The sequence below is a fragment of the Garra rufa genome, chromosome 15 (genome assembly GCF_049309525.1).
Source record: "Garra rufa chromosome 15, GarRuf1.0, whole genome shotgun sequence".
NCBI lineage: Eukaryota > Metazoa > Chordata > Actinopteri > Cypriniformes > Cyprinidae > Garra > Garra rufa.
This window is the reverse complement of record NC_133375.1, coordinates 17,058,156-17,070,309: the sequence shown is the minus strand read 5'-3', so window position 1 is coordinate 17,070,309 and position 12,154 is coordinate 17,058,156. Positions and strand designations below refer to the sequence as shown.

At 35.2% G+C, this 12,154-nt stretch overlaps 1 protein-coding gene across 11 annotated transcripts in view; it reads right to left on the bottom strand.

The window, feature by feature from the left end:
- The window catches only part of magi1a (membrane associated guanylate kinase, WW and PDZ domain containing 1a), a 107,240-nt gene extending 99,812 nt beyond the window's left edge, over nucleotides 1-7,428 (bottom strand). For 2 of the 11 annotated variants that reach the window (XM_073819525.1, XM_073819528.1), the window contains exons 1-2: nucleotides 6,696-7,426; nucleotides 878-994 (exon numbers count right to left, since the gene is read on the bottom strand). In XM_073819525.1, coding sequence (XP_073675626.1) covers nucleotides 878-994; nucleotides 6,696-6,945 — 367 coding nt within the window. In that variant the 5' untranslated portion in view covers nucleotides 6,946-7,426. Of the gene's footprint in view, nucleotides 1-877; nucleotides 995-6,695 lie in introns of all 11 variants that reach the window. The other 9 variants (XM_073819519.1, XM_073819520.1, XM_073819517.1 and 6 more) reach the window with 5 other exon arrangements.
- Nucleotides 7,429-12,154: the final 4,726 nt, after the last annotated feature.

The window sequence follows — 12,154 nt, the reverse complement described above, 5'->3', positions numbered from 1 at the left end:
TAGGGCCCTATGAAAGCCATTTTAATTTTTCTATTCTCTGTTTTAATAGTTGTTGTTTTTTTGTTGTTGTTATTTTTTAATAATCAAAAAGCCTGTCTAATTAATTGAGTTTTACAGTTTTTACTTTTACCAAAATTCTTTTCCATTACTTTTCTGGATTCCATTTTAATGGTTCCTTTCAAATTTAATAATCAAAAACATCTACAATCATTTGATTTTATTGAAATAAAATGTACATTTGTTGATTTTCTTGTGGTAAATTAGTCGGTTAATTGATAAATTAGTTGATAGATTAATCAATATTAAAATAGTCGTTAGTAGCACTTGAGCCTCTCTGCTCTATCCAAATATACATATGTCGCAATTTCAAAACTAATAATTTCCATTCATTCATTCGACTGATAAACAGCCATCATTTGCCCTGTCACATGCCTCCACACAAACACATGCAGTTACTCTTATAGAGTATGCTCCATTAGTTTCTCCATGCTTAATGCAGGAGTCTGACAAAGCTCAGCCTCGAAGGGAGGTTTGCTCTGTCTCATGCTGAGATTGCAGAGGTTGTTTCGGGTTACGAGAGTCATGTGACCATCCTGAAGGAGATGAGAAGAGTCCTCACAGGATTTAGGAGTAACACACCATCAACCTGAACTTCCTAATGAACAGCATATTCACTGGTGGAACAGGACTGTTGAAGCTGAAACTATCTCAGAGATGACGTCAGCTGATCTGAAGCACTAGCGTTTCTGTATTTTCTGTCACTTGTGAGGGTCTGAATGAGCTGTTTAACCTTACAATGCTTTCAAAGGTACTGCAGACGGTCTATCTGATCTTTGTGTGTCCAGCATGAGTGTGTGTTGTGTTGTGTGTGTCTCACAGGGAGCGCTGTGGCGGTAGAGGTTGTTCCTGATGCTCTCCTGCAGCCGCTGATCTGCTGAGCTCTTCTGAAAGCGCTGACTCAAGAAATAACTCAAGTCCTTCTTCAGCCTGCCCCCTGAAAACACAAACACACACACAAATCAATACAAAATAGACACTTCTTACTGTTTTATGGAATACTGCAGTGTCTGATAAAATCAGAAACATTAACTTCTCCTGCATCTCTATAATGTGACAATAATCAACAATAATCGCTCCAGCAGCTGTCACTCACATCAGATCACAGCAATTAGCAAACCAATCATTCAATCCCAACAGCAGAAAATACATGATGATAGTCTGATAAAAGTTCTTTCATATGTTGACATTTTGGATATATGAATTTAAAGTGCTTTTTAGTTAATAGCTTGTATTTCCAGTCACAGCCATAAACTAAAATTATAAAATAAAGTGTGTCCTTTTATTATTGCTCAGACAAAGAGAGGGGGTTATGTTTAAAGTAACATATACATTGCTGCTCAAAAGTTTGGGATCAGTAAGACTTGTAATGTTTTTTAAAAGGAAAAAAAAAATGTTTTCTTCCTGTGATGCAAAGTTGAATTTTCATCAGCTGTTGCTCCAGTCTTCAGTGTCACATGATCCTTCAGAAATCATTCTAATATTCTGATTTATTACTAGAATTATCAACGTTGGAAACAGTTGCGCTGCCAAATATTTTTTTTGGAAACTGTGATACTTTTTTCAGGATTCTTTGATGAATAAAAAGTTTAAAAGAACAGCATTTATTCAAAATCTAGATCTTTCCTAACAATATAGGTCATTGCTATCCACTTTTTATTAATTTAACACATCCTTGGTGAATGAAAGTATTAATTTCTTTCAAAAAAGAAAGAGTAAAAATGTACTGACTATAAACTTTTGAACAGTAGTGTATATTGTTAGAAAAGATTTCTATTTTAAGTAAATGCTGTTCTTTTTAACTTTTTATTGAGAACCCTGAAATAAAGTATCACAGGTTCCAACAAAATATTAAGCAGCACAACTGTTTCCAGTACTGATAATAAATCAGTATATTAAAATGATTTCTGAAGAATCATGTGACACTGAAGACTGGAGTAATGATGCTGAAAAATCATCTTTGATCACAGGGATAAATTAGATTTTCAATGTATATTAAAATAGAAGAACGTTGCTTTACATACTAATAATATTTCACAATATAAAATGTTTTCATTAGAAACGCATTTAAAATACATTAAAAATCTTACTGATCCCAAACTATATATTACAACAACCAAGAAAATGTATCTAGCAAAATGGCAAAAATTATTATTATATAATTTTTTTTTTTTTTTTTTTTGATTTTTCAAATCAAACGAATGAATGATACAAAAAAAAAATGATGTCTCTTTTTGAAGAAATATCAACATGTCCACATTTTCCAGTGGAAACTGCATTTGAAGCACAGAATGGTCTGGGAGTAGCTTTGTAAAATCATGCTAGTTAGCTTAGTACTATGTGTTAATATTTAGCTGACCTTGCTGTGAATACAGTGAAACTGCTGTAAATGCAGATTTAACTCAAACAGACCGTCAGCGCTGAGTTGTTTTAACTATTGGCGCTCCATGAACCACGTGACCGTCAAATCAAAGCACGATGCCGCTGATTTTTAACCGCTCTGTGTAACAATGAGACATATATGGAGGTCAAATAAAACTGAGAATAGGAACTACTCTCATCCCGATTAATTTTTCAACGCCATGAATGAAAATTTTTTCACACACATGTATCTGCTTATCTCTCAGCATTAGAAAACGTCTTCGACTTTTAGTTAAAAAAAAATAACGACTCGCGCCACAACAACAGTTTGCAAACCTCATCACAGAGTAAACAGGTGGACATACAGTACCATACCTGAAACAGAAAACTAATAAATACAGTAATATTCCGCTCTACGGAAACTGTGGCTGCTTCCACACAGACCCGCGCGTGAACACATCAACCGATTTCCCGCGCGAGAACAGCTTCCTTGACAGGTGGAGGGGCGTGGCCTCAAAATTAAAGGTGAATGACGCAACATAACGCCAGCAGGGGTCACTCATAATTCATTAAATTAAATTAAATAACAAACTGTTTATTTTCCTAAAATACCTATTACATGAAAAAGCAATGAATCTATATTGATTGTGTTGCTGAGGGTTTTGCAGTGATACACAGAACCCTTGGGTGACCCATAGCTGTCGACCAATCAGAATCAAGAACTAAAACTAACCGCTTTTTTAATAAAATGCAATTCTCATAGCGATATTATTATATACAACCAATATATATATTTTTATCTCTGTTTTAATTTATACAGTTCTGTATAAATGTAAAAAAAAAAACTATATTATATTAATAGCTTTATTATATTAAAAAAAACTTAAATGGTTAAAAGTTGTAGAAAATGTATTTCGTTAGACAGCATTTTTGATGATAAATGTGCATTAAATCATAAAAAAAATCACAGAAATAAAATAGAAACACAAAATGTAGGGAAAAAATAAAATAAAATAAAATGGATTTCATGGGGCTATAAATTAAAATGTAGATTACTCTGTGAGCGCTGGATGATGAGGATATTTACCCATAAATAGCCAAAACAAATGTTTCAAGAAACTAGTGCTGTGCCACATAAATAAAGTGTGTTTAAGTCTGTTATAAACATGTGCTAGATGAACATGTTTGACCCTGTGCCGTGTTTCACTGTTTTTGTTTATTAACGTGTTTATTAAGTGTCTCTAATTAGTCCCTCATCAAATGCTTCTCTTAAGATGAACAGGAAGTTTTGATTTGACGTTATCACGGTGGACAGTAACCCTGGATCTCTCCAAAATAACACCTGTGAACGGCTCCAGGTTTGTGTGTTCACGTGTCATGTGACCGTCTGGTGACTGGTACCTGGCAACCAGTAACTAAAAGCAACATCAGGGTCCCTGCGGCCCTCCATAAGGGCCCTGAAGAACCAGAGACAGGAGGAGCTGTGAATGAGTCTCAGTCTGTAGCCGACAAACAAACTCAAAACACAAGATATTACGACGGATCGCAAAATCCAACAAGCAAACGCAAGCCTGTCAGGAAGAGGCCTGGTTTTATTTGTGGTTATGAGTTTGTATGAAGCAGGGATCTGTGTGGTTACTGTATACAGTGACTGTCAGAACCAGCAGAGCAGCAGAGGAGTGCAGAAACAGCCCAGCGGAGCACAGCATCAGCACTGCCCTACGATTACAGTAGAAAAACTATTACACCTATGGAACGAACCCATAAAACATGTAAACCCAACATGTGTGTGTGTGTGTGTGTGTGTGCGTGCGTGCGTGCGTGCGTGCGTGCGTGCGTGCGTGTGTGTGTGTGTGTGTGTGTGTGTGCTCAGCACTGCCCTCTGTCTAGCACTGGTCATCTCAAACTGTTGCCGTGGTAACACACTTCATGCTGTCAATCACAGTGAGTTCATCTGTGTCTGCTGCTCTCTACTGGCCTACTGCAGTATTACAACAACAACAACTACAACACTTTCTACACAGATCATGCACCCAGGCATTTTTTATATGTCTATTACTGAATAGTACATAAATCTGAACATAATCCTATAAATTATGTGTATTTAAATGCATTAAAACACTTGTATGTCTAACTCCTATTTACACAAAGGATTTCTTCTCAAAGTGTGGCCCACAGAGGCACTGTTAAATCAGTACAACACTATACACATTTAAAACATATCTAAACATATCGATAACAATATCTGAAGGCTGAATAAATAAGTTGTACATTGAGGTATGATTTGTTAGGATAGGACAATATTTGTCTGAGATACAACTATTAGAAAATCTAGAATCTGAGGGTGCAAAAAAATCAAAATATTGAGAAAATCACCTTTAAAGTTGTCCAAATAAAGTTCTTAGCAATGCATATTACTAATCAAAAATTACATTTTGATATATTTACGGTAGGAAATTTACAAAATATCTTCATGGAACATGATCTTTACTTAATATCCTAATAATTTGTCATAAAAGGAAAATCCATCATTTTGACCCACACAATGTATTGTTGGCTATTGCTACAAATATACCTGTGCTACTTAAGACTGTTGAGGCAACTTGTTTTTCATGTCTGCGGGTTGAAGTGAACACAATAATGTGATATTTAGCCCCTGGATTGCGAATTTTACCAGAGGAAACCAGCCCAAAAACGTGTATTTTCCCCTCCGGAATGCAGTTTTATTGGAGGGACCCCCCACCCAAACGCGATTGGGCTAGTTCTGAGTTACTTTTGAGTACCAATTGGGCAGGATTTGTTGTGAAAACCTGGCAACCCTGCACAACAGTATTATAGATATATATATTGTTTTAATTGTATTGTAAGTTGAGCCGAGCACCTCCCAAATCCCTGATCACCTGTCATCCCAGATCTGACCAGTGTAAAGACTCTCTCATATTCATAAATCAGACACGTCACACGGGCAGATATTGACCCTACGGCGTTGTTAACGTGTGTAGCATGTTTTAACCTGTTGCTAGCATGTCCTAAGCAAGCTGTTAAGGTTTACTGTTGAGATGTGTGAGGATGGGCGTCCTGAATTGAGATCAGTGTTCAGATCCTCCGGCTCAGAGACGGCCCTCTTTTCCCAGAGATCTGTGTGTGTTTGAGAGACAGGTGTGGAATAATGCCTCAGTGTTCAGTGTTACATAACCTGGTCAATTATTGTCCACAGATGAACACAGTCCTGCTCAGACGAGGCACGTGTGTGTGCTCATGAGGAACACTGACGTACGTCTGACTAACACATGTCAGGATTAAACAATCAAAGATGGAAGAGGACATTTTAATTATTTGCATGTTATTTACAATTAAATGAAAATGTATTATAGTTTACTGGAGTAGAACATGAAGGGATAGTTGACCCAAAAATGAAAATTCATTATTTAATCACCTTCATGTTGTTCCAAATACATGGGGAAAAAATATTAAGTCATTGGCTACCAGCATTGTTTGTAAGTAGTTTCTTTAAAATATCTTCTTTTATGATAAACAGCATAAAGAAACAATGTGAAGGTGAGAAAAGGACAACAGGACTTTCATCTTTGGTCTGTTTACATCCCACAATAAGTGGGACAAAAAGCCTCCTGAAGTTCAACTAATGTAATGTAGGTTATTTATTAATTCTTTATATTTCTTTTGTTCTTGAATGTCATATTAGTTAATTGCAAATAATGTATATCAATATATTTATAATCACATATTTGTAATAAATTAGCATTTTAATACATTTTAGATATTAACTTTAAATGCAATGTTGAATACACACTATTAAAAATTCATAAAATACTCAACAGCACATGCTGAGTATTTTATGAATTTTTAATAGTGTGTATTTTTAATTAATGTGTTAGTAACACATTAAAATAAGTGTACTTTAGGTTCATCATTGTTTTAATCATTTTGTCAAACTTGTAAATGGACATTATATATATGTATTTTATATTGTCCTACAATATGAGTCAGTTAGAGCTAAACTTTGCAGGTCAGTGTTTTTTATTATTGCTGTGTAGTTTATGGATTTATGTCCATAATACATGTAAGTACTTGTTTTTTTACACCCTTGGCACATTTGTATATGTTGTTCAAGCATTAAAAAAAATTACAATTCATGTGTAATTACATAATAAATCATTTCAGTCAAACTAGATCAACGTGCTAATGGGGATGATCAAATAAAACCTAATTTACTGCCCTGACATAATATATGTAAAGACGGATATAGTGGAAGTCACCTGCTTTGACAGTTTTAATTCTGACAGGATCTTCGCAGTTCTTCAGGACATTCAGCACGTCATAGAGGGGCAGTCCAGACACTGACAGACCCTCCACCTCCAGCAGTATGTCCCTCTGAGCGCCGGACCGCGCCGGACAGACCCAGACGAAGTGCCCCGTCTCCGCCCCGCCGCTCAGCTCCAGCGGCAGCCGCCCAGAGGACTCCCTCCAGACCGCGCACTCCCGCACGCGCGCGCTCCACTGCTCCATTACTGTCCTCAGCTCAGGACCAGCTCATTCCTGTCAGGTTCAGGTTCAGTCGTGTGTTTGATCATGATCCTCAGGTGTGGGAGAGACTGCTGAAGTTCCTCTAGTTCCACCTGCTCGGGACGGTCACAAGAGCTAGGTTTTGTCATTAGTCACGCCTACAGACTCTCGGTCCAAAGCACACTCGCACTCCCAACAATTCGTTTTATCGTTATACAGGGGAAATAAAAGTTGTAGAAAATTCATGAACTCATACTCAAACAGTGTAAATGATGTCAGGTTCAATGACGGTGAGCTGGGAGATCGCTACACCTGCAGTAAAACACTGAATCTCACCTGGTTTCACGACTATCCGGCTGTTTAGTGCACTTTTTCCTTTTGGAATTGTCGGGGTGAACACTATTTATATTAGAAAACTAGGTAGAAAAGAGCATAAGTGTGCAAACCGAGGCGTACTTCAGATGTTGTGTAAATCTGGGCTATCTGCTCAGGGTGAGCCATAAAACACTCATATTTCAAGATAAAACCTATTCGACATTCACCTGCTTTCATTCAAGATGGCAGAACATACAAAGCATTGATGAGTTTAAAGTAAGCTAAAAAAAAAAAAAAAAAAAAAAAAAAGCATACTACTGAAAAAAAATAGTCACTTATTACAGACAACTAGAAGAGCATCTGGGAAATCTATCTCTTTTTGCATGAGTGGATAAGTACAATAATGCACAATAATGCATTCATTTTATTAATTTATTTGATTTTATTTAACCAGGAATGCTCTCTTGAGATACAGTATATGTTCTACCAGGACGTCAGCAGCAGAAGACAAAAGACAAAGAAGTACATGACATGACAAAATAAACACAAAACATCAAAATCTAAAACGATACTCCTAATCAGTGTTAAAACATTTACACTGTTCCATTAAACAATTCATATCATGTACAGATATATGTAATATACCTTGCAGCTCATTCCATGCATACAGAGTATAATTAGAATCTACCTATATGTGAATTTTTAAAATGTATTTTATGAATAAAATTAACCAAACCATTGGACATTATTTAAAATAAATAGGTCAATTATTCTTGGTTGCTTTCATTATGCCCATCAAAGTCACACATTATAATATACAAACTCAAATTTCATTTCACAATGCTGAAAAATAGAAACCATCTAGAGTTTGAGTCTGATTGCAACAGTTGAGTGCATGCACTGTAACAAATTGCTGTAAAAATTAAAATTTCTTTTAAGTGTGATTCAGCAACTCATAAAGAGTTGTCAGTGATAACCTAGCATATATCTAAGAGCTATAATTAAATAAATGGAATAAAAAGTTGGGCAAAACCCTTGTAATCAAGCTGAACACTAACTGTGACTTTCTGATGGCATTTTTAGCTCATCCATACGTCAGGCACACATACACTCTTAAAAATAAAGGTGCTTCACGAAGCCATAAAAGAACCTTTTTTGTCCGAATGGTTCCATAAAGAACCTTTAACATCTGAAGAACCGTTCTGTTTCACAAAAGTTCTTTGTGTGAAAGAAGGTTCTTCAGATTATAAAAAGGTAAGAAAGAGATTTGACTGAATAGTTCTTTGTGGAACCAAAAATGGTTCTTCTATGGCATCACTTGAAGAACCCTTAAGCACCTTTATTTCTAAGAGTGTATGGGATCTAGATCTGTACTGCCTTCAGAAACCCATCAGATGAAAGCATCTGAGACACAGACCTGTAGGTGCAGTCATGGTGTTATTGTTAGTTCCTTAGTGTCAGTCAGACATATGACCAATATAGAAAGTTAGAAAATGCTGTTATGCTTTCTTATTACTGAAAATATCAATGAGGAAAACATTCTTAAACTAAAGGTGTGTCTGGCCTTTGTGATGAGCATTTCACAGGAATATATTTTCTATTCTATTTTCACAGCTTCTTGAGGAGGCGACTAAATAAAACATTTCACTGACATTGTATAAAAGTATAAAACAAAGCATGGTTACAGATTTATTTCACATTATTATTGCACCCACCACACTACACTCTTGAAAATAAAGGTGCTTCAAAAGGTTCTTCAAGCGATGCCATAGAAGAACCATTTTTGCTTCCACAAAAAAAAAAAAAACATTTAGTCAAATCTCTTTCTTACTATTTTAAAATCTAAAGAATCTTTTTTCACCACAAAGAACCTTTTGTGAAACAGAGCGGTTCTTCAGATGTTTAAGGTTCTTTATGGAACCATTTAGACAAAAAGGTTCTTCTATGGCTTCGTGAAGCACCTTTATTTTTAAGAGTGTAGTTGCTGTTACAAAAGGTATGGATAAGATGGATAATAACATGGCCCTGTGATGGACTGCTTCACTGTCTGTGGCTTGTGATCCTCAGAGAAGAAGGAATAAACAGATGAGTGTGTTATAATGACAGCAAACAGAAACTGTCCTTGAGCAGGAATTTACAGCGTTTTCTTTCATTGTGTAACAGGATAATAAAAGGATTGCAGTTCCGTGATGGAGATTTGATTAAACAACTGGTGTCTGGAGTTGTGAAGGAGGTGTGGGTCTCCCCCTGAGTACAGCACACAATAATTGGGATCAAAGAAGAAGAAGAAGCAGATGAATCTCTTGTTGAATCAAGGCCTAAATCTCTTGAGAACAGTGTGACGGATCACAGAATGGACTTTGAGCCTCAACGTTTACAGATGAACTCCTTATCAGTGTCCAGTCACAACACAGTCCTGCACCTCGCCGCCAAAACGCTGCTTCTCGTGTGTATTACAGATACAGATGTGGGAGAGATGGGGGAACAGCTGATCATTCACACACCAAATCCTCATTTATATCACATCCATTTATGGACTTGTTTTTACTTTTTGTGTTCCCTCCATCCTATACCATCATCACCTTACTCTAGCCCTCTCGAATGCAAAAGCCATAAAAGAAGCAACATTTTTGGATGATTTGAGTGCTCTGTAACTTTTCATACATATTTACGTATGTATTTATTTTCTTTTTTATTTTATTTAAAAGATGATGCCAATGTCACATATTGTATGTGGTTATGTTCATGCTTATATGATTATGTCTGGTTTAAAAAAAAAGTGCAATCAGATCTCTTGAATCTGAACCACTTTGATACACCAAGCATGTGATGTGTCTCTGGCTGTTTAAGCTTTAGCATTATGTTAGTAGTAAGTTAGTTGAGAAGTAAATGAGATCCTATATTTACATTTAGACATTTAGCAGACGCTTCTATCCAAAGCGATTTACAAAAGATGACAATGGAAGCAATCAAAATCAACAAAGAGAGCAATATAAATTATATAATAAATAAAAAGAAAACAAAAGAAAAAAGAAAAAGCAAGCTAGAGTTTAGAGGCCTTTTTTGCGTTTTGTTTACTGTATAATAAATGAAGAGAGAGAGAAAAATAGAATACAAAAAGAACAGAGAAGCTGGTGTTTTTTTTTTAAAAGAAAACACGCATTTAGTAAATGAATAGAGTATAAGTATAAAAGGGTCAGATTTTTTAAAGAATAGAGAGTGCTAGAGTTAGAGGGTGTACATATATAGTGTAATATGGTTTCTATTACTGCGGTCAAGCCAGCCGCGCTTCAAAAATACACGGTCAAGCCAGCCGCACTTTTTTTTTTATTACGCGTGTAATCGTGCACTTACGGTACGGGTACTGAGAGCAGGCAAAATGCATGTGAAGAAGCTGTCAAACCGGCGTTTCCTATATACTTTATATTCGTATGTTTATAAATACTTTACATTAGTCCATAAACGTTTGCATTGTATATTAATTATTCTTAATTATTTATTAATGTAAAAAAAATAATACTATTAATGTGTTTTATTCCGTTTTTTTTATTTTGATGTTTGTGTGTGTGTGTGTGTGTGTGTGTGTGTGTGTGTGTGTGTGTGTGTGTGTGTGTGTGTGTGTGTGTGGGCTCTCTCTCTCTCACTGACTATATAGAAGAAGAAAACTGTATAAACGTGTATAAATCCTTTTATGTATAAACGTTTGTATTTGTACATTATTAAAAATAATTTATTAATGTTAATATAAATGTTTTTTTATTTTTTTTTATTTTAATGTTTGTGTGTGTGTGTGTGTGTGTGTGTGTGTGTGTGTGTGTGTGTGTGTGTGTGTGTGTGTGTGTGTACAAATATATAATGTTTGTAAATACTTTTACTTTGATCCTGGCTATCAATGTTTTAATTTCAAGTCATTTTACTGTACAGTTTCAGTGAAAATTAAAAGCAAAATCATCCCAAACATACTTGCACTTGTATAATTTCCTTATATAGGTTAGCTCATACAAAACAACATGTGTCCTAGCACTTGGATTATTTCCATATATTTAAATACTCAAAAAATATTCCTTTATAGGTTAGCTCATTCTTTCAATTGATCTGTATTCAGAGTGACCCTGACTATCAGTGTAGTTATTTTCAAGACATTTTACTGTATAGTTTTGGAGAAAATTAGAAACAAAATCACCCTAAACTACAAAATGAGTCCTATAGCACTTGTACTGTATCCCATTTTCCAACACTCATAAAAAATGTTCCTCTATAGGTTAGCTCATTCTTTCAATTGATCTGTATTCGGAGTGACCCTGACTTTCACTGTAGTTATTTTCAAGACATTTTACTGTATAGTTTTGGAGAAAATTAGAATCAAAATCACCCTAAACAACAAAATGAGTCCTATAGCACTTGCACTGTATCCCATTTTCCAACACTCATAAAAAATGTTCCTCTATAGGTTAGCTCATTCTTTCACTCCATCTGTATTCAGAGTGACCCTGACTATCAGTGTAGTTATTTTCAAGACATATTACTGTATAGTTTTGGAGAAAAACAATAACAAAATCACCCTAAACAACAAAATTTTCAAGACATTTTACTGTAAAGTTTTGCAGAAAAACAATAACAAAATCACCCTAAACAACAAAATAAGTCTTATAGCACTTGCACTGTATACCAATGTCCAACACTTGTCCAAATTTTTCCTCTATAGGTGAGCTTATTCTTTCACTCCATCTGTATTCAGAATTGTATAAACAGATTTTAAGAAATGCTACATTAGATGGAACACCAAGAGAGTGCAATAAAAAGAAAGCTTTATTATTATTATTATTATTATTATTATTTTATGTTAATTTAATTGTAAGTTATTTGAATATTTCATTGAAACAACACTGCTGTATTT